The 27,317-nt window shown below is 46.6% G+C and overlaps 1 protein-coding gene across 1 annotated transcript in view; it reads left to right on the forward strand.

The window, feature by feature from the left end:
* MYO1D (myosin ID) overlaps positions 1 to 27,317 on the forward strand; it is a 128,838-nt gene that overhangs the window by 28,127 nt on the left and 73,394 nt on the right. Inside the window, exons 2-15 of the mRNA XM_030508633.1 lie at positions 1,292 to 1,500; positions 2,326 to 2,419; positions 3,147 to 3,312; positions 4,777 to 4,830; positions 5,761 to 5,856; positions 7,089 to 7,205; positions 8,423 to 8,626; positions 9,727 to 9,872; positions 9,953 to 10,067; positions 10,760 to 10,930; positions 14,228 to 14,298; positions 15,527 to 15,601; positions 17,125 to 17,257; positions 23,403 to 23,569. Of these exons, the coding sequence (XP_030364493.1) occupies positions 1,292 to 1,500; positions 2,326 to 2,419; positions 3,147 to 3,312; positions 4,777 to 4,830; positions 5,761 to 5,856; positions 7,089 to 7,205; positions 8,423 to 8,626; positions 9,727 to 9,872; positions 9,953 to 10,067; positions 10,760 to 10,930; positions 14,228 to 14,298; positions 15,527 to 15,601; positions 17,125 to 17,257; positions 23,403 to 23,569 (1,818 nt within the window). The remainder of the gene's footprint in view (positions 1 to 1,291; positions 1,501 to 2,325; positions 2,420 to 3,146; positions 3,313 to 4,776; positions 4,831 to 5,760; positions 5,857 to 7,088; positions 7,206 to 8,422; positions 8,627 to 9,726; positions 9,873 to 9,952; positions 10,068 to 10,759; positions 10,931 to 14,227; positions 14,299 to 15,526; positions 15,602 to 17,124; positions 17,258 to 23,402; positions 23,570 to 27,317) is intronic.

A 27,317-nucleotide genomic window follows, 5' to 3' on the forward strand; every position in this document is an offset into this window, starting at 1 on the left:
GCTGTGATTCTGTATTTCATACCAGGCTTCTGTGCTGGTTGCTTCATGTTGTGGCAGCGCATTGCCCTTTGTTTTTGTTGGGATAGGTGCTGAGCTGCAGCTGGTACTGCTAATTAGAATGGCTTTATCACTTCTAAACCAGTTTTTATAGCTTTCAAACAACATATATGGCTGCAATAGAAAATCTCTTTGCATTTGAAGCTCACTAATGTCTTGGCAAATGTGTATCGGGACTAACTGCAGGTAAAACTGAATGCGAAAACACAAAGACGTTTCGCAGTTGCTGTGTCTCTTGGTGAAGTCTTTCTGGAGGAAGCTGGAATTAGAAGCAAAATCACTTCTAGGAAGTGGAATGCTGGCTGCTGGATTGGATTTCTGGGGTTTTATTACACCTGCTAAAAGCCAACGCTGCCAAGATGCTGCAGGAAATTCTCCCGTGAACAATAGGAAATGTCAAGCCTGTCACCACATGGGGGTGGTAATAAATTCCATAAAGGAACGCTAGAATTTGTGGAGTCCCTTAAGGCTTAGGAAAGGCCCCTGTACTCGTTAGAGGTGGTGTGGTGCCATCTAATGTTGTAAGATTTAAATACAGGGTGCAGACAGGTATTTAATGGTAGGAATGACACAGTTTGCCTGTTGAGCTCTAAATCTGCTCTCATCCTTTCTCCTCCTGAGAAGCAAGTGCTGTACGAATCCTTCAGCTGTTAATCTGGAATTCCCTCTGTGCTCTCCTGCTAGATAGCTCACTGAAATGGGGATTCCTTTGGAAACAGCTTTTAACACCTTTTTAAAAACAAATGTCAAGTTATTGTCTGTCTTGTTTGCAGAAAGAACACAAAGGCCCAGGTAGGGCTTAGGAAAGGGGTAGTTTTGGGTTGTTTTCACATGTTCTTCCAATGCTTTCTCTTCTGGTTTAGCAGCACTGGTGATATCAAAGTGCTTTCTTGTGCAGAGGGTGGAGTGGGAGCTTAATGGCTAGAGCTGAAGGGCCATACTTTCCTTTTTGGCTTGTATCTTGGTTTGCTTTCTTGCAGATGTGGTTAGACCATGAACATTCAAAGGGAGCCCTAGTTCTTGGTGCTTGTAACAGCAGAGCTCTGTGTAATACACTGAGGTGCCCTCTGGGCCGTGTGGGTCAGCTCGTGTCCATAGTCAATGGTCTATTGTAACGTTTCAGTGGGGTGGTGGATTCAGGAGTTCACCTGATGAAACAGGCAGCTCCTTGGAAGCCATATTCTGGTCTGTGTCTGACTGATTCCCTTTTCCCCTTCTGTCTGCTCCCGGGTAGGTTTGAAAAAGGCCGGATTTACACATTCATCGGGGAGGTGGTTGTTTCCGTGAATCCTTACAAAAACTTGAACATCTATGGGCGGGACACGATTGAGCAGTACAGAGGAAGGGAGCTGTACGAGAGGCCTCCTCACCTCTTCGCCATTGCTGATGCTGCTTACAAGGCGATGAAGAGGAGATCCAAAGACACCTGCATTGTGATATCAGGTGAGCTGACAGAGCTTTGCATGAGGATGAACACTTGAGCTGTGTGAAATTCTAGGCAGCAGCAGCAGCAGAATGATTTGCCTAATGACAGCGTTTCATAAAAGAAAACTTCATGAATTTTAAAACTGCTTATTTGCATCTGAATCTGTCTGTGGGGACCTTAACAGTTATTTCTTATCTAATTCCAAAGCTGGTGTCAGTCATGAGCTTAACCTGTGCACGCAGAGTGATAACTTGCACATCCTCTGCTTGCCCTGCCCGGGTGAATGGAGGTCAGCGTGAGCAGGGTTCCTGTCTCTGTAGAGAACTGCTGATTTTTGTCCCTTAGATGACAAGCCAAGGTTTTGTTCTCTGTTTCGATGGCCAGACTGGTGACTTGTCATGGCCCAAACAGTGGGAGCAGGGCTTGTACCATGAACGGTCGCTATCTGGATCCTGGCACTTGGTTTCCTTGATGTTCCCGTGCTTCAGCAGCTCTGAAAAGCGAGCGACCCGAGCTGCTGTGCTCAACAGTAGCCTCTTGTGCTGCAGCTCCCGGCACTGCTGCTAGCCAAGCCTCTTGGATGCTCATCCTTCTCCTCTAACAATATTCCTTTTGATCCTCTGTGTCCACAGGCCTTTTACCAACCTTACATCTAACTGCTTCTAAGTCAGCAAAGCAGCAACAACCAGGCAGGTGATGGCTGTGTTTAGAAAACATGCAAAGTGCACACAAATAAGATTGCTTTAAAACCCCCAAACACTCTGGTGTAGAATTAAGAGATGCTGTTCATTTGCTTTGCTCTTTTCCATTTGCTGTGTCATCTTTTGTATTTATGCCCTCAGGTGAAAGCGGGGCTGGGAAAACTGAGGCCAGTAAATATATTATGCATTACATAGCAGCCATTACCAACCCTGGGCAGAGAGCTGAGGTGGAAAGGTAAGGGCTTTGCACAGAAACAATGAAATTGTTCTGTTTGTGAGTCTCTTTCTGTGGAGTGTCTGTGGCTGAGAGAGCTGGGCTGGGGCAGCCTGGAGAAGAGAAGGCTTCTTAAGGGGAGACCTGAGAGCAGCTCCAGTGCCTAAAGGGGCTCCAGGAAACCTGGAGAGGGGCTTTGGACAAGGGCCTGGAGGGACAGGCCAAGAGGAATGGCTTTAACCTGCCAGAGGAGAGATTGAGATGAGCTCTGAGGCAGAAGCTCTTCCCTGTGAGGGTGCTGAGGCGCTGGCACAGGGTGCCCAGAGAAGCTGTGGCTGCCCCATCCCTGGCAGTGTTCAAGGCCAGGTTGGACACAGGGGCTTGGAGCAACCTGCTCTAGTGGAAGGTGTCCCTGCTCGATGAGCTTTAAGGTCCCTTCAACCCAAACCAGGCTGGGATTCTATGACTCTGAGCACCATGTTATTAGATGGTCTCTTGTACTAAGTAGGTGCTGATTTTTACAGCACTAACCTGCCTTCTTCAGATCCCTTTTAATCTGGGAATTTTACAATATTGATTGCTAAAATCACAAGGAAAACTTTAGTTTGAAAACTTGAACTTTGCCATCAAAGCCCATCTCTGCTGTTATGGAATTCTTCTGGAGAAATGCCTGCAAAAAAAGATTTCAGTGGTTTGAATGTGTAAGTCTGGACTTATCCTGTTCTCTTTTCCTTCATCTGTACTCCAGAGTGAAGAACATACTGCTGAAATCCAACTGTGTATTAGAGGCCTTCGGCAATGCCAAAACAAACCGGAATGACAATTCCAGCAGGTTTGGGAAATACATGGATATCAACTTTGATTTCAAAGGAGACCCAATAGGGGGGCATATCAATAATTACTTACTAGAAAAGGTAAACCACCCTCACTTCTAGAGGCTTTTGCGTAGTTACCTTTGTAATGTGTGTTTTGCCAACAGAAAGTCCTTTCAAACGTGATGTGTCAGCAGGTGACATGAGGGCGGAGAAGCTCCTTCAGACTAAGGCTTCTTTTTGCTTCAAGAGTAACTGAGATGCTGCTGAACCACTGGCAGTGCCCCCTTATTTTACCACCCCCACTGTCAGAGCTCACCTCCTAAGGGACTAGTGTTCCTCAGAAGCTTATGGGCACATAGGTCTCTGTGCTTTGTATCCAGAACAAAACCGGAGATTAACTTAAGGTCTGCAAAACTCCTTCTTTGTTAATTCCCATCCTGAGATCTCAGTGGTGAATAGAAGCAGGCGATATGTGGGGCTGTAAGTAGCAAGGGTAGGGGTGAGAAGTGTTCTGGAATAACCTTGTGTGATCTTTTAGGAACTTTCTTTTTATCTGTTCCAGTGATCCTGAGCATAATTGGGTTTTTCATGTCATTAAGTGGTGGTTGAAAACACTGGAATATGTAAAACTCCCCAGAGAAGCTGGGCATGATCTATTCACAGCTCTCCTTATGTGAGAGACACACGTCTGGCTTCGATTTATCCCTTTGACTGCATCTGCTCACAAGATGCTTTTTTGTTTGTGCTTTTTTCTTCCTTTTCCCTTTATTTCCCTGAAGTCTATATTCAGAATAAACACTTTATGTTAAGAAACAAAACAACAAACCCAAACATTTAACACGTGATGCTTTAATGCAAAAAAGGGGTAGGGCTGCAGCTGCAGTGACTTAAATCCTCATCCTTTAGTTCATATTCTTGACTTCTACCAAGTTAAATTGGTTTCCATTTTGAACACAGTTGAGGTTCAGGTCCAAGCAGCAGCAGTTAACACACAGTGAGTTTGCACTCTGCAGGAACACACACAGTGTCATTCTCCCTAGTTCAAACTTGTAGGATGAAATAAGGTAACGTCGCTTGACTGAATTTCTGCTGCTTTTTTGTGCTGTTTTACACCGATTGGGAATGGGTGCTCTGAAGATGGAGCTATCGCCTGCTCCCTAAAGCAGGGCCCTTGTGGTAGAGCAAAGCATTTGCTCGTACAGTGGCTGGGTGCTGCTGCCCAGCCTGTCCTGGGGCTGTAGAAGTGGTTACCATAAGACCCTGACTATGGCCCACAGGAATTTTATTTGCAGAGTCCTGTTTTTCATTCCCAGCAACTGAAGAACTCTTGAACTAAAATGACATTTTATTTGACTCTTCCATGAGAGCAATTTTGATCATAGACTTCCATCTCCATGGTCACACGTAGCTAACGGTGCCTGTTACAGATTTCCCATGAAGTAAGGTTAGTTTGGGGGGGTCCTGGCAGTGGTGAAGCGATGCATTAGTGGCTGAGGGGGGGTGGCTGGGAGGCAGGATGCCCACATCCAGGAATACCCATCTCTGTGTTCTGTTTCCCTGCAGTCTCGTGTGATTGTGCAGCAGGCGGGAGAGCGAAGCTTTCACTCTTTTTACCAGGTCTGTATTGGTTTGCTGGCACAAAAGCCTTTCCTCACCTTTCCCAGCCATGACAGGCAAAATATTTAAATCCTTCACCCGCTTTGTGAAGGGTTCCCCTGTTATGTCTTGGGTGAGCTGAGGTTCTTGAGCTCTTTGACAAGGCCTGGTCTGGGGAAGGAGCATGGGAAGGTTTATTTTCTTCTATCCTCCAGTCCCATATTAACACATTTATAAACCTAAAAGGAGGCTAACTAAACAAGTCTGGTGGAATATTAGACTTTGACTCACTGTTTTATTTGTAATAAGTCTAATCCCTCTATTTTCTCTTGAGGCCTTCAGTCCATATGGAAGTAATTTTGACACTGAGTTGGCTTTCTTCTTTTTTTTGTGTGTGTATGTGTGTCTTATTAATGTCTTCCATATTGTATGGTGGTTCCCTTGTGTGTCCTTTGGGGGAAATGGTTGGCCTATTTCTATAACCTATTGGTGTAACCTTTATTCTCAGTTTTGCAGTGAGGCAAACACAGGTTTGTTTATTTTCCCCCCTTATTCCCTACTCCAGGATGCGTGTTAGCACCTTTGTCATGAACGTGCCATTTCCGTGTTGGCAAGCCCCTGTGCGTAGCAGTAGTTGTGCTTGCCAAGACACAGCTGTGGCATGTCACAGATGGAAACGTGTCTGCTCTGTGAAGAGGTTCAGGCTGGGTTTCTAAACAGTTGTGTCACTCAAAAGGACAGTCATTTAGGAAACCACTTTCTGGTGGTCAGAGCCTTACAACGATGCAGACTGTGTGTTTTGCTCACGTTGTGCTGCCATTCCAGATGCTGCTCCTATAGCACTAAGTGGATGATTTTATGATTTTGCTTGTTAAGCAGATGAATAAGAAAGAGAAAAAGGAAGGATTTTCTTTCTTTCACTCACCTTGTCTTAAACTGCTCTTTGTGCAGCTGCTCCAGGGGGGGTCTGACCAGATGTTACGTTCTCTGCATCTACAGAAGGATGCGTCTGCGTACAGCTACATCTCTCCTGGAGCACAGATAAAGGTGAGGGTGGTGTTAGTGAGTCAGGGGTAATCTGGCTTAAAATGCTGCTTGGAATACTCAGAGTACTGCTGAGCTGGCAGAAGCTGAGACCAATATTAGTAAGATGAATATGGAAAAGTGACACCGATGTGCTATTTGCAATGGAGTTTCTGGCCCTCAAAGTGTGTGTGTACGTGTACACACTACACTTGTGCCTGCTTATAAAAAGCAGGAAAATGTAGTAGGAGAGACATCACCTTTGTTAATGAATGCAGGCATAGATATTTGACCCATTACCAGTGACAGACTTTTTATGCTTCAAAGTTGTGCCTGCCCCATCCCTGGCAGTGCTCAAGGCCAGGTTGGACACAGGGGCTTGGAGCAACCTGCTCTAGTGGAAGGTGTCCCTGCCCGTGGCAGGGGTTGGAACTGGAGGAGCTTTAAGGTCCCTTCAACCCAAACCAGGCTGGGATTCTATGATGATTGGTTACAAGCTGGTTTCTGGACTAAAAAGCCATAAGGGCTCATTATAGTAGGCTCATACACTAAGACCGTTTAAGTTACCAAGCCATTCATTCTTCATATCTGCCTTATCCTCAAAGTGACCTCTGAGCATGAAGGAAGGGAACAAACCCATAATGTTTCTAGGACAAAATCCTGAACACTCTAAGTATGTCTGGAGCTGTCCCTAGTGTTGTCCTTCTGAAGCAGGCTCCAGCCAAAAGGCTCTCGGATTTCCTAATCGCTTGCTTAAGATGCTCTCTGGCAAACCAGCCCAGAGGCTTCCTCAGGTGCCTTTATCAGCTTCTCTAGAAATGTGCAGTGAAAACACACCCCAGGGAGGGAGTCAGGGGCTCCTCTTGAGGAAGATGGTGACAAGCAATTTCCTGCTGGTGCTCTGCAGGTTCTCTGCCCCCTCAGAGGGGCTGTGACTGCACTGCTTGTACCTGTTCTCCTGGGGGTTTTACAGGTCGCTTCTACTCTTTCACAATAAATTCCATTGGGAAAGTACTGGCCTGTTTAATGGTGCTGTGATGGGTTTCTGTACCTCACTGCTCCCAGTAGACATGTGTGTCCAGCATGGGGTTCAGTGCTCAAGGATGTGGTACAGGATAAGCTGAGAAATCTCCTGGCGGTGTCTTGCAGCTGAAAACTAGCAAAGGACATATTTCCCATGGGCTTGTAAAACCTTCGCTTTCTCACAGCTGACTTCCATTAAGTCCCTCATGTCCCAAACCTCTCTTTCCCCTCAGTGTTCCATCAATGATGGTGCAGAGTTCAAAGCAGTAGCTGATGCCATGAAAGTGATAGGCTTCAAGCAAGAGGAGATTCAGACTGTCTACAAAATCGTGGCGGCCATCCTTCACCTGGTGAGCTCTCTGCCCTCTGCAGGTAGGAGTAGGCTGTTCTTCAGGAGGGGTCAGTGCACTTGTGCTTCCAGCAGCTCCAGTTTCCTTGCTGCAGGAGCAGTTGGAAGATCTGTTGGTTGGAAAAGTGTATATAGTTTACAGCTGAACTGTTCCAGTGGTGAGTGAAGCTCCTGGATGAAATAGGGCACTGCAGTAATGATGGAAGTTGACATTTATTCCTGCATATTCCAGATCCCAAACCAGACATATCGTTAAGTACTGGGAGCTGTTAAATGTTCTGAAAGGACTTGTGTGGGTTTGGCAGTGAGGGGGTAGGGAGCTCTCACCTCACAATCCTTCTGTCCCCTTTTGCCCTCATGCTTACCATCACCACTGTGGTTTTGCTGGGGAAGTGGTGTTTCACTTCATGGTGGAGACTTGAGCACCAGATACAGGAGACCTTAATCCTCTGTGTTCTGGGACTGAGGAAATCCTTCCTTCACCTGCATTCTCCCGGGACCCACAGAGCCTCCCCTCCTGTGCAGCATCCCTGTAGCTCAGCTCTCATGCTTCCTTGAGCAGAGAGGCACTGCAGGTAGGCAGGACGAGGGAATTCCCAATTCTTCCTCCTCCTTGGGGCAGTTGTGCCCCAGTGCTGGGGCAGGAGCAGAGGCAGAGCAGGGCCAGGCCATGCAGGCAGGGGGTGAGGGCACCCAATCCTGCAGATCACGCAGTGGTGGTGCTGCTTACTCCTGGCACTGTGGGTGTGCAGTACCAGCTCTGCTGTGGCAGCTGCTGTCAGTCCAGTCCCATTAGCAGTGCTCATTGATCAGCTTCCCTGGAATATTCCCGTTGCTTTGGTGGGCAGTAGCACTGCAACAACAACTGCAGCCTCATGCTTCTGTGGCGAGCTGCAGCGAAGAGGAAACGCTCCATCCAGGGTTTGATACTTCATGTAATTGCCATGGCTGGACTCCGAATCTTGAGGCAGTGTTTGGTTAACCTCTGGAAGTGTTTGATGTAAGTTTTCCCCAAACCCTGAGCAGGAATGCTTTGCTGTGAGTCAGGCTTTGCTGCTCCCACTGATGTTGGAGCTCCGTGTGGCTCTGCATGGCCGACTCTGATGTGACAGGAGATTTCCTGGCTTGAATAGCAGCCGGAATAGGGATGAACTTGGGCTGGGTTTGTGTTAATAAAAGGCAAGATTGAGAAACTGAGTCTCTTGCTGCTCCTTGCAGGGGAACCTGAAGTTTTCTGTGGATGGTGACACGCCTGTGATCGAGAACAGCAAGGTTGTGTCCATCATTGCAGACTTGCTGTCAACAAAATCTGACATGGTGGAGAAGGCTTTGTTGTTCAGAACTGTAGCTACAGGTCGGGATGTCATTGACAAACAACACACTGAACAAGAAGCCACCTATGGCAGAGATGCCTTTGCAAAAGTGAGTTTAAATCTCCTTTCCCTGCAGCCAGTTTTGTATGTGACACTAACTCAGATGCTTTTCTTCTGCTTTTGCCGTTTGGTTGAGTTGTACTTGGTACAGCAAAGAATGGTGATGCCTGAGGAAGGCATTCAGTATTGAGTTGCCTTTGGAATAGCACGTTTTTCAGTGCCCAGGTCCCAGTAGGATTCCTGGGTGATCCAGTGAGTACAGTGCTTGCTGAGACATGGGAAGCCTGTGCTTCATGGGGGTTTATTCCTGAATGTATGTGCTCCTGTGTTCTATAGGAGGGTTGCAGAGCAGCACCTTCCCTGGCTCTGGAACACCCTGACCCCAGCCAGCAGAGAGAGGGGAGGGAGCTGCCAGCCTGGCTTGCTGGTCCCTGCAAAAGGAATCCATTGTACAGGGCTGAATGTTTTGTGCAGTGGGATTCTGGAGTTCATTTAGCAGTTAAATTCAGAGAGCAGAGAGTGGAACACCTTGAGCTCAGGTTGGAAACCTGAAGTACTATCTTTTTTTTGCAAAGGATACTGATGAGAGAAGGAGTGACAATTGTCCTTCCTTTGCTAAGAAACCAAGGGAAGATGAGATGAAGTGACGAAGATCCTTGGTTATTAACTTGTTCTCTGGAGGTTGTGTGTTTGCACAGCTTCCCAGTACATTTTGAACACGGAGGCTTCAAAGATACCTGTGCCTACAGAACATTTTCTTTTTCAAAGTTGAACAGGAATATTTTGGTGCCATTGTGTTCAGTTGTTAGGTTTCTATAGCTGACCTCTCACTTGCTCTTCAATATCGTTTGAGTAATTCTCAGAAAGGAGGTTATTAGGCAGCTGAAAAGCAGACTGGAATCAACTGAGGGGAGCTGCTGTACCTGCTGACCTCCCTGGGGCTGAGACTGCAAGTAAATGAGTTTGGGAAGAAGGACAAGAAACACTTTCTTTATGTCAGTGCTGTTCACTTTGAGCAGGATGTTATCCGGAGCTGTTGTGTGGTTTAGGGCAGCATCTTGAATTAGGCTTTGTAGCACCACGTGTTGCATTTACCAGAAGGAGCTGAGCAGATGCAGGCAGAACTCCTCAGTGTGTGTTCCCTGGCAGGCGATCTACGAGCGCCTCTTTGCTTGGATCGTGACACACATCAATGATGTGATTGAAGTGAAGAACTATGACACTACAGTTCATGGGAAAAACACAGTCATTGGAGTCCTGGATATCTATGGCTTCGAGATCTTTGACAATAACAGGTGAGCTGTTGCTGGGGCACACTGAGGTGCCTTCCCCTTTCCCACAACACTCATCCTTATTTTCCTTCTGGTTTTTGCAGCTTTGAGCAATTTTGCATTAATTACTGCAACGAAAAGCTACAGCAGCTCTTTATTCAGCTGGTTCTAAAGCAGGAGCAGGAAGAGTACCAGCGAGAGGGAATTCCCTGGAAGCATGTGAGTTATTTGGCAGGGGAGGGAGAGGTCGGTCTGAGGTCAGTGTACCAGCGTAAGGCCCTGATCTGCAGTTGCTCCACATGTAGGCTCCTGTTGAAGTGAACAGGACCTGTGTGCCAGCTGCACTGTCAGATTTGCTGTCTGGAAACCAGGCTGCAGAAGCTCACAATTATCTCACCACACTTCTTTATTTGCCATGGTGTGGGAAAGTGAGTGACTCCAGGTCTGAGATAAAGCATATTGTGGCATCTCGGTGATGCCACACACGTCCCTGAGTGCTTCTGCTCTGAGTGCTTATGTATTTTGTCTAGTTGTAGATGTTAAAGTGTAAAAATCTTCATTTCTCCTGTTCAAGCACCTTTCATAATGTCAGTTTTCACTGGGGTGACTCTGCACATCTGGATTTCAAAAGACATCTGAAAGTGCATTCTGTCACAGTTGATTTTTAGCAAAGGTCTTGAGGTTTATGTGAGGTGTTGGAAAAATCTCCTTCTCTGCTCTTTGGTGGTAGAAGAGTGGCTGGCGTGATGCTGAATCCCTGATTGGCATACTGAAACTGATCCCTTCCCCTGTGAGTGGTGAGCCCTGTGCTGTCAGTCAGACACATGGGACCTGTTCTTCAGAGGCCAGCACTGCTGCGCTCCTTGTTCGCTACCCAAATCACAAAGTTACCCATTCCTTCTTTGTTACAGATCGATTACTTCAACAACCAGGTCATCGTCGACCTGGTAGAGCAGCAGCACAAAGGGATCATCTCCATTCTGGATGATGCCTGCATGAATGTTGGAAAAGTTACAGATGAGATGTTCCTCGAGGCTCTCAACAACAAGCTGGGGAAGCATGCTCACTTCTCCAGCAGAAAGGTAACTCGCTCTCTGTACCCTCAAGCCTTCTTTTCCTGTGTGGTGCCTTTCCTAGTTTGAAAATGTAATGGACTAAGGAAAAATGGTTTAAGGGAAGAGCCGCTTGAAGGGTGGCTGAGGCTGGAATCATGACATCGAGTATGAAATGGAATGCCTGAGAGCTGCAGCAGCTCCAGACCTTGGAGCTGGGTTTGGGTCACGTCGGGCAGCCCCGTTCCCGGCAGAGGGAGCTCCAGTATGTCCAATGTGAGATCACTTTTATTCCAAGCATAAAAGCAGTGCGAGCTCGTGCCTTGACATATCATGATGTCATCTGTGGCCAATGGATGTGCAGCCCGAGCACACGTGGTGCTCTGCCCAGGCTGCTCTAATACACAGTGACAGTGAAATTATTCACACTTCTGCAGGATCACCGAGGGCCTGGTGTTCAGCGCCATTGGCTGCGCAACACGCTCGTCTCCTCTTGCTCCTGTGAGCATCCGGGCCCCTCGCCTTGCTTTGGCTTTGGGAGAATGCACAGATGAAAAGGCTTTATTTATTCCTGGCTTGGCAGCGTATTGAAATCATCGTCACCAGCCTGATTAATCACACAGTCAAATAAAGACCTTTCATTTATTGATGTCTCTCAGCTCAGAAACGTTTGAAATGCATCGTTGGGAATGCTGCTTCCCCCCCTCCCCATCTCCCTTCCCAGCACAATGTTTTATGTAGGTCAGAAATACAAAATTAGCATGGTTGTGTAAGATCTGTGCTAAAGGCTGCTCCAGGGAGGCTCAGTATAAACAATAGGTCTGGATGGGGCTTGTTTGGGTAGAGGCTGGGATGGGAACAGAATAACCACTGTTCCCTCCCAGCCGCGGCTTTCCTGAAGTGCCCTTTAGCTGCAGCTCACCTGACATCTCACCTGCCACTGCCAAATGGAACCTTGCTCAGGGTTAGCTTCGATTTTACCTGCTGAAGCAGGAGATGAGTTAGGCACAGCATCTTGTGAGTAACCTCACCTGAAAACACTGCTTTTCATGAAGCCTAGCCTGGGGTTTCTATGTTTTAATGCAAATTGCTTCCTTTAGTAGTACTAATGATTGTGAATAGTGAAGCCTGAGGGGATGGAGTCCTAAATCCTCCACAGCAGGTCGTGTGGGAAGTGGTCCAGCTTCTGGAGCTGTTTAGTCAACAGATGTAAGCTGGTGGAGAAAGGAGTTCAGTTTCTGACCTGTCCTTGGTCCCACGGCTGTGAAGGTGAAGTGGTTCCACCGTGGAGAGGGCAGGAAGTCCTTTGGTGCAGTGGGGGAAGAGGGCTGAATTTCAGAAAGTATGAGGGATGCTATAAACTGAAAATTCCTACTGAATCTGTTTGCGTCCTTGCCTTCAGCAGTCCCTGCACAGCATAGGAACCATTAAAAGAAAATATTGCCAGCTGCAGCATTCCTCAGCAGGAGGTGGCATTGTCAGGAAACCGTTTGCACAGCCTGCGAGGGGAACAAGGAATACTGCTATAAATAAAGGTGATGGAGGCTAGATGTATCTTCCTGGCTTGCTAATTTCTAGTTCAGATCAATACAGCCTTGACAAAATTGACCCATAAAACTCTCAGCATCACAGTTATTTTCCCCCCTCTTGTGTCTTTGCAGATGTCCTTTACTGTATCTAAGGGATCTTCCTCCATCCCATCCAGATCTACTGAGCTTTCCAAGCCAGCCTCTTCTAGCTTGAATTAAAACAAAGGACTTGATTTCATTTCATCATTTGCTTTGGTAGACTGTCTGGATACCACAAAGCTCAGCATAGATCAAAGCTGTTCCTAAAGAGTTAAAGTGTGTGCTGATGTGTTATGGGAACAGCTCCCATCTTTCAGCCTGAGGTAATGCTTCACTGCTCCCCTGTAGAGCATGTTGCACACTGGCTCCATGTGGATAAGCTCTGATGGGCTGCTGTGCCCTAAATAGTAGTGTCCTAGTTTATGTCCTGTATGTCTGGTCTGCTGCTGTCTGCTTGGTTGTCCTGGTGAAAGCCAAGCAAACCAGGAAAGATAGGGGCAAAATTCATGTCCTTCTCTGACTTGGCTGATGCCGATCTGGATCTGTAGACGTGCAAACAGTTCTGATAGTACTTCTAAATATCACAGGTTCATTTTCTCAGCCTCAAGTTCTGAGCTTCTCAATTGATCTTATGCTTTTGAAGGATCAAGTGCAGTGGTAGACAGGCTGTGAATTGCTAAATCTTCAGATTCTTGAAGGTGTCAATCTCAACGAGCTCCTTGTGAAGGGTGGAGTATCAGAAGGTCCATTCTAGTCCATCTGCTGTATCTTCCAAGGTAGTAGGTGATAGTGAATGTCAAAGTGAGAGAAGGATACAGGACAGATGTGATGATAATGTGTTATGCTCCCAGTCTCCAGTGACCTGCAGTCCAGGAGCCTCCTGAATCAGAGCTGGTGTCCTGAAAAGGGTTTTCTGCTTCTTTTTCTTTTAGAATTGACACAGAATTCCACAGCTTTGCTGCTGACATGAACAGCTCCTTTCTTCCCATTTTCCTCCTTCTTCCCTTTTCCCTTTTAGGTTACATCTCTTGCCTCCTCGTTCTTGAGCAGCAAAACATGGGGTGCTGTCTTCAAATACATCATCTCCATGTCGTTTTCCATCATCTCCTGGCATTCCTTTCTTAACCTGAAGAGGTTTAGTTTGGTTGGCCCTTCCTCCTGTAGCAGTCAGTCGGTACTGTTGACTGCTTTTGCCCTTCAGCAAGTCTCTTCCAGTTCTCTTGTGTCCTTTTTGAGATGAAGGGTAGTTAAGATACTTGTTGGGTTAGGAATGGGACAATTTGGGGCCCATCATTTACTATAAATGTTGGTTTTTCTCTGTGTTACTGTATTTATGCTGCATTTCTGTCATTTTTTGATTGCTTCCTTTCTTTGCTGAGGAGTGATGATGTAATGGGAAAAAATATAAAGGAAGATCATAGACTCATAGAACGGTTTGGGTTGGAACATCCAGTTCTAATCCTCTGCCATGTGCAGGGACACCTCACACGAGACCATGTTGCCCAAGGCTCTCTCCAGCCTGGCCTTGAACCCTGCCAGGGATGGGGCATTCACCGCTGCAGGCTCTGCAACTTGATTCTGTGCAAATGGACACTCTTACAATACTTCCATGAAAAATTCCTATAGAGCAGAGTTCTAACTGCATTTCACATCTACACTTTGCATCTATAAAGTGGAATAACTGTAGTTCCCATTTCTGTTTCCAATGTGTGTTGCTCTTCCGTAAAGTCCAGTTTTAACGGATGTGACTTGGTTTCAGCTTTGTGCCACTGACAAGACGCTGGAGTTCGACAGAGACTTTCGGATCAAGCACTACGCGGGAGATGTGATGTAAGGTTCCTTCCAAAAGAAAGTTGCACCTTCTATTTTTGTCTCAGAGCCAGCTTTGAAGTGGTACAACATTCTAATTTAATGCTGCTGCTGGTAGAAGCAGAAGAGCTGTCACACAGAATTACAGAGTGCAGCAGTCGCTTATCAATTCAATCTAATGCTGGTTACTTGCTACACAGGATGGGATTTTGTGGTTGAAATAGAAACAAAAGAATATGGGGAGGGGGATGAGGGAAGAGCAGTGCTTCAAGATGAAGGAGGAAAGCAAAGCCGGCACTGTTCATGCAAGAAAGCTGTACTGAGCTAATAAAATCGGGTCTAGACATTGGTATGATTATATAAAGCTCTGGCTTTGAATTCTCAAGCTGGTTTGGGCAGATTGAAGATACAGGGTCATGTTAAACTGCAGAATGGGTGCATGGAGCCCTCCCCACTCAGGCTGTGAAGTTGTCTTTGCCTGAAGCCTCCAAAACTCTCTGGTGTGTGACACTTTCTGCAGGGATGGCTCGATGCAGGGATTTGAATGTCGTGGGCCTCTAGATCCCAGTGCCTGCTTCCCGGGGTGGGATCTGAAGCTCAGGAAGCAGCTGAGTGGGAGTCACTGAATGGGGAGATTTGGGAGCTTTTCCTTGAGGACAGAGAACTATCTGTCTTGAGTCTTGGAGAAGGGATGAAACTCCAAAATGATTCTTTCTGAGTGGTGTTTCTGTGGGAATAGAGGAAGGAGACAGTCCAAAACATGTGTGTTGATTTCCAAGAGAATTCCCGTGTCACTGGTTATAGGCAGCTCTTGATTTCAGGCACTCTCCTACTAAAGAATCTTCCTTGACAGCAAGAGAGAGGCAGACTAGACATGTTGAGAAATAAAACCTCATTTCTGTAGGGTTTAACACAAACACGTGCTCTGAATTTGGAGGCAGAAGCCATGAGTGTAACTCTCCGAGTTGTTCAGGTGCTGCTGGGTGTCTGGGCCATGGTGCTGCAGTTCAGGTCGCATTCTGAACCTCTCTGGGTGGTGTTCTGTGCTGGAGGTGGGAAGCTGGGCTAAGAGCTCAGTCTCACACAGTGCTCATGCGGCAAATGAGTGGTAGGTTGGGAAACAGAGCTGGGTTCCTGATTAGCAGCTGCTGTGTCTGTAGGAGCGCAGGGATGCTGCTGCCACACTGATACAGCAGCGCAGAGACGGCCTTTGCTGCTTTGCAATGAACTCTCTTTTCCTTTATTTTAGTTACTCAGTCACTGGATTTATTGATAAAAACAAGGACACTTTATTTCAAGACTTCAAGCGCCTCATGTACAACAGGTAGGAATAAAAATGAGTGAGGTGAATTTAAACCTGAGCTGTCAGAATCCTTTCTTTAGAGAATGGCTGCTGGAAGAGGCTGACGTTTGCACTGACGCTGCCTTTGCTGGGTGTGCAGTGCATGTGAATAAACACTGCTCTGGGGTCTGAGCTTTGCAGAGTTAGATTTTTTCAGGCTGAAGTCCTTAGGCTGTTGGGTTTGTTCTGATCTAACCTTTGACTGAACTAAATTTAAAGTGTTGGCTTGAAAACAACTCATTGTGCAATCAAGATAGCAGTGCAGAGGTTACCTGTGCTGCTCCATTTGTCATTAACCAGCTTTTTGGACCAGTTGCAAATGTATTATTGCTGACCTCTCTTTAATCAATGCTAAAGATACGCAATAGTCAGCAACAGACATCACTGGCCCCAGCTACAAGTCCCTGTTTTAGGAGAAGGTATAGGAGTGGGGGGAAAAACCAAGCAAATAGATTTGAATCCTCTTCATATGTGCAGTGACATGAAAAATTTCAACTATGCAGCCACGTGTTAGAAATACTCCTGAGGTCAAAGTTGCCTTTGACAAGCAAATGGGAAATCCTCTCAGAATGTGTGTGGATGTATCAGTGTCCCAGAAAGCTGTTTGCCTTGGCAGCTGCCATTAACCGTGGTCTCATGCTTTGTACCTGTGGCCTCTCTCAACCTCTCCAAGACTTTGCTCGGAGGCAGAAGTCAGCATGAAATAAGCTGCAGCTGCATGGACAGCGCTGCTTTACCTCCCTTACAACCTGGTGCGACCATGACCTCAGCTGACAGCCCTGCTATGTTTGCTCAGGGTCCTCCCTTGAACACTTTTGCTGTTTGTGTTTTCAAGGCTTCACATTAACCAAAACCTGCAAAATATTTGCTGTCCTGAGGTTTCACCAAAGGCAACCTCTGTTTTCTGTTAAGCCCCTGGTAAAAGGCTGCTCCCGAAGACGACTTGCAGCATGTTACAGCATGTGATAGATTGGCTGTTAGATAGCTGTAACTGCTTTCAGCTTTTGTCTCTTGCAGAGCTCTTGCCATCCATCATGGCCATTCTACCTCACCTTCAACCCTTCAAGAAAATACAGGCTAAAATGTATAAATTATTTTATATAGCAAGAATGGTGCAGGAATACAGCTTGAACTCAGATAACACGTTCCAAGGGAGGACAGCGTGGGCTATGGTCTTACTCTTTACTATTTTGATTAAATTCTTTATGTTTGTGTCAGAAGGGCAGACTCTGCTTTTGATAGATCACTTCTGCAGGATTTTTACTATCCCATTACTACACATCTTTATCTGAAGAGGAGAATGTGCTTGTCATTTTTCAAGGGGGTTCAGCTTGAACAATATATTGCTCAAGAGCACAAGATATTTTGCCTGGGAATGTCAGACTGGTTTGGCTGATACATTTTGAGCTGCAAACACCGATAGATCTGGGCAGAACCAAGCTGTTGAATTCTGAATTTAGTGGAACTGTTGTTAGACTGTGCAATTAAAGAGACATTTCTTCCAGCTCCAACCCTGTGTTGAAGATGATGTGGCCTGAAGGTAAACTGAGCATCACTGAGGTAACCAAGAGACCTCTGACAGCTGCTACTCTTTTTAAGAACTCCATGATTGCACTAGTGGACAACCTGGCATCGAAGGTAAATATTTCTGTTGCAGAATCAACTCCAACTTCTGATTCATGGAGAGACTGGGTGACCTTGCTGCACTCCTGGCATCTTGGTGCTGTTGTGGACATGTTAGTGGTCCAGGATGTGGAGGGAGGAAGTGCACGCAGATGTGATTGAGAGAGACCCTACCCCACTGCCTGTGCAGCCAGAGAGGAGCTCTCCTGGGTGACAAATCATGAGCTGTGGGGCTGGAGATGCTGGCTGTGACCCTGATGAGAGGGAGATGGATGGACTTTCCAGGAAGTCAAGATTTACCTCGTCTATCACTCCATAGAATTTGCTGGCTAGCCCTAACCTAAATTTGGTATAGAGGTGTCAAGAACCCAGGGAGGTTTCTGTGTGTGTTGTGAAAATGAGTGGTTGGGGAAGGAAGAAGGTTCTGATTGATGCTGCTGCTTCTCTTGATGGATGGAGTTCTCTTTCATCCTGAGCAGTCACAGCATCTGCTGCCGAGCCAGGCTGTGATCAAGGCGGGTACCTGGGACCTCACGGTGGGAGGCTCAGCAAGTGTTCATGGAAAAAACTTCATTTGCTTCTCTGTTGGCAAAATTATTCTGGGCCACCTGGTATTTGTAGCAATAGAATAGTCAAGAGGACACTGAGCACTGTGGGGGGCTGAACAATTCCTGCAACTCACAGCAGGAGATGAGGAGTTTAAATCACACATTATCCACCCTGAGACGGTAGGTACCAAAATTCATCATTGAAGGCTGGCTGGCTTGTGTGAAATGAGTTAATTTCAGTTCATTTATCATTGGTATCTCTGTCACAAATACCAGCCTTTTCCAAGGATTGGCCAGAGCCAGGAGCTGTTTCAGAGTCAAATTTAAGCTCCTGAATTCACTAGGAGGTTCCATGTGTGTCTCAGAGTAGCCCTTTCCCGTTCTTTACCTTCCCTAAACTTTCACTGAGAAACTGGTATTAAAGATGTTGGGTTTTCCTGATTTTCTGTTGAACAGCAAGGAAGAAAACTCTCAGATTGTATTTCCCAGAGTGAGCCCATTAAAGGGAAGGTTCTCATGGAACAGGCGTGTTTGTCAGGACTTCACAAGGGCTCTTGCCAAGCAGGAAGGAGCCAAGGGCTGTCGTGGTTGTGCAGTGGTTTATGGCCAACCTTTGGAGAGCTGGAATGAAGGGGGTGAAGTTTGCTCTTTGGAGTCTGCTGGTTAAACGTTTCCATGGCTAATGCTCTTTGCAGAACAGTGTTTGTGGGTCCTGAAGTTTGCAAACTAACTTATGTGGTTGAGCTGGAGCTCTTTTTAGTGGAGATTCTGCTGTTCTACATCTTAAAAACCTCCCAAATTTGGTGAGACCCGTCCTGAAGTCAAGCTTAAAGGGTCTAAATTTTGGTGTGTCCTAGAAAAGAGAGGTTGCTTAGATACGGGTCCTGACCACAACGGTTGTGTACTTCAGATGGTAAAGCAGTGCAGAGGGATGGTGCTTCTGCTTGGCCATTCTGTCCCCAGGATCTCTTTGAGGTGACTCTCGGGACAGTGAATAATATGTGCATGTTGTTAGCAAGCTAATAACGGGGTATTCAAGCCATGCTCTGCTAGACACTGGTTATGCACAAATAACTGGGATGCTCTGCCTCTGAGTCACTGCCAGTGGGGATACTTGTCCCAGCTTCTGCTGGGGCTGGCAGCGGGTGACAGGCGCTGTTCCTGGGCTGGTGAAACCACTGTCTCCTTTGGGGACACCGCTCACTGCAGTTACCGGCACTGAGGTTCTTCCCTTGGGGCATGTTACTCATTCTTCCTGTGCTTAACTTGGGACCAGAGTTGCACTTGTGGGGACAGACAGTAACAACATCTCGTGTCTGACTGTGGCTTGGACCCTGCAGCCTGTTTGTGGGAAGCCTGCACCAACAGCTGATGAAAAGAGCTCTCTTAAACTGCGTTCCACAGGAGGTGTGAGCTGCTGTGGTCTGCGGGTGCAGAGGGAGAGGTGACACCACCTCATGTTTTCCTCAGCTGTTTCTCAAACACCACCACGAGGATAGGCCTGAATTTTGTTGCCTTTCAAGCTGATGGTTTCATAAAATCGTGAAATGGGTTGGCGTGGAAGGGCCTTTGGGTGGCTTCTCTTTTAGATACTGACCCTGGAAGCCCTTTGCCTGGCACGGCTGTGAATGATGAGCTTCTCCAGGAACTTTCTCTCAACATCCACATCTTCCACCTCCCCTTTCCTTCTCGGTAACTCCCTTTGTCTGACTCTTCTTCCTTCCATACCTCTCTTCCTATTCAGCTTGACAGGCTTTATCTCTAGTAAGTTATAATGTCAGCACTGTGACTGAACATATCCAGCACAGATTTGTCAGTCCTGTGTCCTATCCCTGCTCTCATCTAACGAGCTGTAAACTATGCAGAAGAAACCTTTGGAGGAGGAGTTTGTTTAGAGAGCAATGGTTTGAAACTGCTTCATTTTCGTTTTAATACTTAAACATCTCAAAATCACTCAGGTGGATTTAAAAACCAAAGAAACCACCAAAACCTGAGGTGCCAGCAGGCATCCAACCAGCTTTCAGAACTGGGGCCTTTGTGTCTCCGCATTTCAGTTCTTCCATTTATAAAATGCAGCTCCCGGGCTTGACAGCCTCATGGTGCAATAATGGGAGCTGCATAATTATCGCCCTGAAGAGCTGAGGCTGGTGGGATTGTAAGCATGGAATAATCCGCTTTAGAATTTACCCTGGTAGCTGTCATTGCTGAGAGGCTTTAGTTACACTGTAATTGCTCTGATAGATGATCTCCTGTCTGTGCAGGAACTTCCTATTTCTGTTTTCCAAAAGGAAAACAGTGTCTTGACTTCTGCCTTTTGGAACCAAAGGCAGATACAGTCACTCCTCTTTGTGCTGGGCTGGAAGTCACAGATCTTTTGCACTGAGGTTTGTTGTGGTTTTGAATGGCAAAGACATGAGTAACAACCTGAGCAGGCAGCTTTGCAGTGGTGGAAGGGGTTTGTGTTAGCAGGAATGAAGAGCTGGGAAGCAGAGGCTGTCATGTCAGTAAGGAACACGGGATGCCATTTCCCTCAAGGCAGAGGGGTGGGATGCACGTTCTTGACTTCATACTCCTAATGATTTCTTTAATTTGGTCCGTCTGTTCTCAAGATCACAGAATAATCAAATGGTTTGGGTTGCAGAACTGCAGACCACTCACCTCCACAACTGCAGCCTCTTTCACAGCTTCTAAGCTGAGTTGTAATTCAGGGAGTTCTCTGTATATCCTCCGTTTTCCCTAAATAGCTTACTCCCAGTCAAATAGACTTGTTCTAGCAGATGAACAGCGTGGCCTTCACTTCTTGCCATACAACTGAGAGATTAAAATACGGAGCTTATAAATTGCAGGCGTCAGGTCCAGCAAACTCCTACTCCTCATCAGTTATAGCTGCCATGACCACGTCAAAACCACTTCAACGCTGATGTGAAGTTCTGAAAGGGCTGCTTCTGCCTTCATAGCTTGACACCCAGTGTCTGAGAGCGTGAAGAGCAGCGATGACAGCGTGTTCCCATGGCACAGCCCAGCTCTGCAGCTGAAGGGGAAATCATCACCCCCACAGATGGCACGTTCTGAGCGCTGGTAGGGGACTGTCGAGTGAATAAAGACCCGTGTAAACCTTCTTACCTTCAGTGCAGAGAGAATTCTCAGGAGAAAGACAGAAAAGTTAAGATGTAAATCTCTTAAAACTCTTTTAATTGTACCAGCATGTTAGATTTCACCGTTTTTTCCTTTCCATTTGGTCTGTGAGGTAGAAGACGTCACACAGACCAGAGCTGACATTGCTGCCCGATGCCCTGGGGAAGCCTTGTCCTCAGTGCTCCTTCCTTTCCTGAGCCCACCACTCTCTGAGGATCTGAAAGGCAGAGCAGGATGGAGAGAGCTCTGATATGCTGCCTGCGGGCTCAGCTGGTTCTCTGGGAGGGGGGCAGTTTTCTCCACTGCATCCAGCTTTGCCTCAGCCTCCCTGTAAGGAAAGGAGCCAGACAAGACTGTGACAGAGCTACCCCTGATGCAGTTGGTGGGGAGAGATGAAGTCACCAGGGGAGAAAGGAGGTGATGTAAGAACATATGTTGCCCACACACTTCCTATACCTACTTACACACTCCTGGGTTGCAGCACAGGGATGCTGCCAGCACTTGAAGGGGGGGTTGGCTTAGATTTTACTCACTCTCCTTGGTGCCATGTATTCCTACCCCAAGGACAGCCCTCCAGGAGAAAAGCACAGCCCAATGCCACTGATTGCATGCTTAAAAAAGCAGGGAAATGTTCCAGACCAATATCTTCCCCAGCAGATCCAGTGGCTCATATCAGTTTCTAGGATACGAGTTTGCTTTTCCAAGGCCTCCATAGCTTAGCCTGTTCCTTACCCACATTCAGCCTGTTCACGCTCGTTAGTGAGCAGAAGCTCTGTGTGTCTGTCATTAGTGCTGCTCACCCAGGACTAGCCAGGAGAGTCAAGGATGATGCTGTTTCATCAATACTGCTGAAGGCAAAATAGCAATTTGGGGCCTTTCATATTATCCTGAGATTAAGTAAGTGACCTGAAATCGTAGAAAATAGGGCTAAATCATAGCCAAATCATAGAAAATAGGGCTGAAAGGGACTTTGGGAATGCACCTAATTCATTTCCTGTTTGAGGACACCTCTGCCTCTTATCTTCTCTTTGCAGGAGGTTGTTCAGGCTGTTCCTCTCTAGTGCTGGAGGTTCCCCCCCTTTTCACAGGCATTTCACTCCCATTCCTTCTTTACCCAATGCACCAGTTGAATTTTTACGCTGTGGCAAAAGCTTCTTTGTCCTAAACCTGAATGTTTGTTTTTCTTCATATCTACCCTTCAAATACATCACATCTAACATCAGGAGGCTTTTGTGGCTCCTCAGCCCTTCAAGACTCAAACTGTGTTTCCTCCGAGTCACATTTTCTGGGGTTTTGATCTTGCCTGTTCTTCCCTCAACTGACTCACCGCTGTTTGCATCCCGCTGGAGCTGCAGTGCCCCAAACCAAAGGTGATGTGCACATATGTAGAAACCTGCTGAGGTTTTTGTCTTCCAGTTTTCCTCTTCCTGTGCCCCTTCTTTAGAAAAACATGAACTCACATTGGCTCATGTTGAACTAGAACTTGTAGGTCTCTTTAGCACGAGTGTAAATCAGGTTTTCATTCTTTTATTATAGAACTATTTCTGCCTAAATGGGAATTCTATATTTGTCCTCACCAAATTAACCTTTTTTCCTTTTTTTCCCCAAACCACTCCTCCCATTCATTAAGATTGTGGGTTCTTGCACTCTCAAGTTGTGATTGCCTCCAGATTTGGCACCTACATTGTACTGTTTCATTGGAATCACCATTGAAACCGGTGGGCAGTCCTGGACCAGAAGAGGCTCTGGAGAACATGGGGGTTTCTGTTTTGAGAAGGAGCCTCTGGTTGCTCAGAGCGCTGTTACTGATGGTTTCACAACCACTTTTCATCTGGACCAGGGGAAAATTGCTGAAATCTCATTCTCAATTCTCACTTGTGGCATAAAGCCACCAGTCCCTGTCCAATGTTCTTTGCCGCCTGCAAGTCCAAGGGTTGCAGAAAGAGGAACTCACATGCTGGTGGCTTGTGCTTGTCCTGTGGAAGGTGTGGGCTGGAAGGACGCTGGGTTTTGCCCTATACATGGTCGTGTTCAGAGAATTCCACCATTCAAGCCTGTTGGTACAGGCTGTAGAAGACTTCACTCAGCATAGTTTGAAAATTACAGAGTAATCCATGCTGCTTTTAGATGTTGATACTGGGAAAGCTGTATCTAACAATCAGGACAACGAATTACGTTGGGTGTCTTTTATGAAGCCCCTTCTTGTTATCATTTGTCTACAGAAGAGGAGGATGTGGGACTGGTTCTCATGCATAGCCAAGGTCAATCAAACTCAAATGCGTAACATGTGGATCCCGTAACAGATGTCATTGCAGTGTGTGAAGAGGAGGAGGGTTTTATGTGCCACTCATGTCATTTCTGTTGAGTGACCAACCCTCCCTCAGATGCCGGGGTGTGCTGACACCTCAGTGTTCCCACGAGCAGCTGTGTCTGCAGAGACTCTTTGCTTTCTGATTGGACTTTGCTTTGTCCCTCAGGAGCCCTATTACGTCCGTTGCATCAAGCCCAACGACAAGAAGTCACCTCAGCTGTTTGACGAGGAGCGGTGCCGGCACCAGGTCGAGTACCTCGGCCTCCTGGAGAACGTGCGGGTGCGGCGCGCCGGCTTCGCCTACCGCCAGACCTACGAGAAGTTTCTGCACAGGTAGGAGGGATGACTCTTGGTAGGGCTCAAGCTCAGGTGTTGGAATGAGGTGTGAGATTTGGCTGTCTCCCCTCAAGCGAAGAGGAAGTCTTGAGTCCTCTGGGCTCTCGACTTGTGTGGTTGAGTGCGATAACACGGGTCTAACAGGGACTCTGCTCTCCTTTCGTGGCAGCAGATGTGTGTAGAGGCGTGTAGAGGCTCCACTTCTGCTAAAATCCATTTGCTGTATTACTCTCTGCAGCAGGGAAGTGTACTGAAGTTCTTCCCCAGAGCATAACCCTCAAACCAGAACTAATTAACTTCTGTATTCTCTCTGAACATTGCCTGTCTGTCTCGCTGCAACAATTAGACACTGTGTGTCTTGGGAGGTACTTGATGGTGCACAGTGACACGAGTGCACAGGAGAAAACCTCTGGACTTTAGAACTGAGAGTCTGAAGAGGGATAGCAACGTGACCCCGTTACAACGTGGCTTTGATACTTCTTGCTCTCTTAATTCCTACGAGACTTGTGACAAATTAAATGTTTTAGATTGAAATTTGTCTTGTGGCTTCAGTGAATTAGCTTGAATTCCACCTCGTGCTGATGAAATAGTCAGTTGAGTTTTCACTTCTGTAATGGAATCAGGTGAGAAAAAGGCTGTGAGTGCAAAAAACCATGAAACTCTTTGAGCAGGTGGGATGTCGTGCATGAGGAACCAAGTGCTGCTGAAAGATCTGCTGCTGTTCACAGCGGAGATTTGCCTGGGTATTTCATGATACCTGAAGTGGAACGAAAGGGTTTGGCTCACTAACTACAGCCTGCAGGGCTGTGTATCAGCTTTCTTCAGCATCATGCAGTGGTTAGAGCATGCTTTCACCCTCACATGTGGAATTCATTACAACTTACTCTTCAGATTTGTGTAATTACTATTAATATAAACAGCTGCTTTGTTTTTAATGAAGGTTTGATGAGCTCCTGTAAGCTGAAGACCAGAAGTGGTGTTTACAGCCCCTAAACCAAATTAGCACGTGGCAACTGGTTCAGCTTTCAGGCTATTGTAGCGTTTGTTCTGCTGGACCCTGGAGTGGGATTAATCATCTCCAGCATGAGGGATCAGACACTGTATTTGCGTATCGTGGTATTGCCTTTTCTAAGTTAAAAACCCAATAAATAACAATCTCCTGGCCTGGATATTGGGTTTATTTTTACCAGATTTCTTTGTTCCTTGTCTTTGGATGAGAAACCCTCTTACAGAGGCTGGGGGAGATGATTTGTGGAACAAGCTCTACAGTTTTTGAGTGGTTTATGAACTGGGATCCCAAGGGATCTCTGTTCCTTTTTATTTAACATGCTTACTAGGAGGCTGGGAACATGGAGGAGGCTCCAAGCCCTTCGGCTCTGGACTCCTGCACTGCATCTGTGGCACATCTGAAGACAGATCCACAGTTACTTGGCAAGAGGTGATTTTTGAGACATAACTTTGTCACCTCTTTGCTTACATTGGTGAAAGATACTGTAAAAGTTCAGTCCCACAAACATGTTTAACTCCCTCAGAGGCCCCTGAAGCAGGTGCCTGTGCTTTGTTTTGCTGATTCCCCTGAGAGGGGACAGGAGGTACATATCAGGATATATAGAGATGAGAGATACGTATATATGAGTGCATGTATGCCTTTATATATATATATGTAGGTAAGTGTGTATATAAAATCATCCTAAAAATAACATTCCTTTCTGTGAGAAAAGAGTTTGTTGCTATTTAGCCCTAAAATACTGCAAGGTATTTGATACCTCATATCTATCAGTAGGAAATGAAGCAAAGCCCAGTTAAGACCATACTAAATGTCCTTTCCAAACTTCATTTAAGCTCCGTGTGCACCACTCTGCCCTTACCAGTTTGTACAAAGTAAAGCCCACGTATATTTTTGTTGGGCCAGGAGATGTTGTGCGTTCACTTGGTAACTACATCTTCCAATTGGGTGGAATGCACGTCAGGGCCACGTATCTTAAATAGATGTGCTGCATTCTTTGGGTTTAATATATAGCTTCCTATCAAAAAGCAGCTGATTGGGTTTCAGGAAGGGGTCTGTGTGCAGGGCAGGGGGAAGGACGGCGCCTGTGAGGCATCTGCAGCCATGGCCACGGGCGAGTGTAATCCAACACGGTCACGGCATCCGCATGCCTGTTTGCAGGCTGTGTTAAACATAGCACATAAATGACACCCAGCTAGCTGTGACCTGCACAGTGGGAAGAGCAGGGTAGGGCCCAGCTTCACGTGCAGACCTGGTATTTTTCATTAGAGCTTCGTAATCTAGTGGCTTGCAAAAATCTGGGTGCTTGGGAGAGCTGGGCTGGGAATTGTGAACCACAGTAGCCCCTCGTGCACGTTGGGTGTTTCTATAGCTAAGTACAGAGAAACAAAGGTGGTGTAGAAGTGGATGCTTAATGTGTAACTGACCTTGAAAGCTCCAGGCAGGAAGAGGGGAAGGGTTGTGGTGGCAGTGAGCAGGTTTAGTTTGGGTTCTGCCCCACTATAATTAGCAGGAGGCTGGGATTTGGACCTGCTGTGGCAGCCACGTCCTGCGCTCTGCTGTGGGGCAGGAGCTGGTGGCATCGCACCACACATGCTGGGGAGGAACTAAAGCTGGAGAAGGACCACCACGATATCCCAACACCAGCCTCACCACCTGAGGGCTCAGAGGGAGCTGGTCCGTTTTCCCCTGGGGTGTCCTTCCATGCCATAGCCCTGCTTTTGTTGTGAAGGAGGAAGAGAATTTCCCATCTCTTTTGGGCAGGTTGGCAGGTCTCTGACATCTTCCCCTTCTTTTTCTGGCCCCCATGGGCTCGTGCTGCTGCTCTGCTTGTCTTTTTTTCCCTAATGTGGCGGTCTCAAGTGGAGGATTTTCCCAGTGAATTAATTATTGCAGGAACATCTTCCTGGTGAGAATAGAAAAGAGAAACAAGCGGAAAACATTTATGTCCTGTGTGTGCCTCTCAGAGATAAGGAATGCTTTTGCCAACCAAGTATATGGTTGGCAAACTCCTCTTCTGTGAGTCTGTGTTTTTTAAGTACTCCTTTTTTAGTAACCAGTAAGATCCCTTGTCTGCATGGTGTAACTCTCACACTAATGGTGTTCCCTGCATAGGCACCTTCTTTTTCCCCCTTCTTCAACAGCTTATTCCAGAAGGCTAATTTGATGAACGAAAGCAGCAGGGCGATGTTATTTCCATTCAGGCTGATTTTAGTCCATTTAGTAACTCCTTGTAGTGCACCCTCTCCCCAGTAAAATGGTTTATTTCTGCATTCATTTAATAGGAGCTGAAAATTCTGCATGTCTGAAACACTGAGATTGATGTTTGACTTGGATTGTGGGCTTTTAAATAGAGGAGTGCTTCAGATTGCTGCATGCCTGTTTTATTTAGAACAGGAATGTGGGTACTATTACAGCGAAAATGTCTATTACAGTTTTTATTATGTCCATAAATCTTATGTAGAAAATTCATTGTTGCTTTGTGCCAACGTGTGTTCACCTGATCAGCACTTTGCAGGGCTGGTAAATCTTGCAGAGCTGAGTGGGATCCAGTTACTCTTGTGCTTGATTTATAGTTGTCTTAGTTCTAATCTGCATTCCCTCTCCCAGAGTAAAAAGGAGCTTGGAGAGTAAGGATGGGACATAACAATTACAGGCAGTTGTGGTGTTCACAACTGTGGCAGTCAACTGTCTGCTACCTTGGTAAATAATAGATGTTAGAAATGTGGTGATCCAGAG

Source organism: Strigops habroptila, chromosome 19, assembly GCF_004027225.2.
Source record: "Strigops habroptila isolate Jane chromosome 19, bStrHab1.2.pri, whole genome shotgun sequence".
NCBI classification, from domain to species: domain Eukaryota; kingdom Metazoa; phylum Chordata; class Aves; order Psittaciformes; family Psittacidae; genus Strigops; species Strigops habroptila.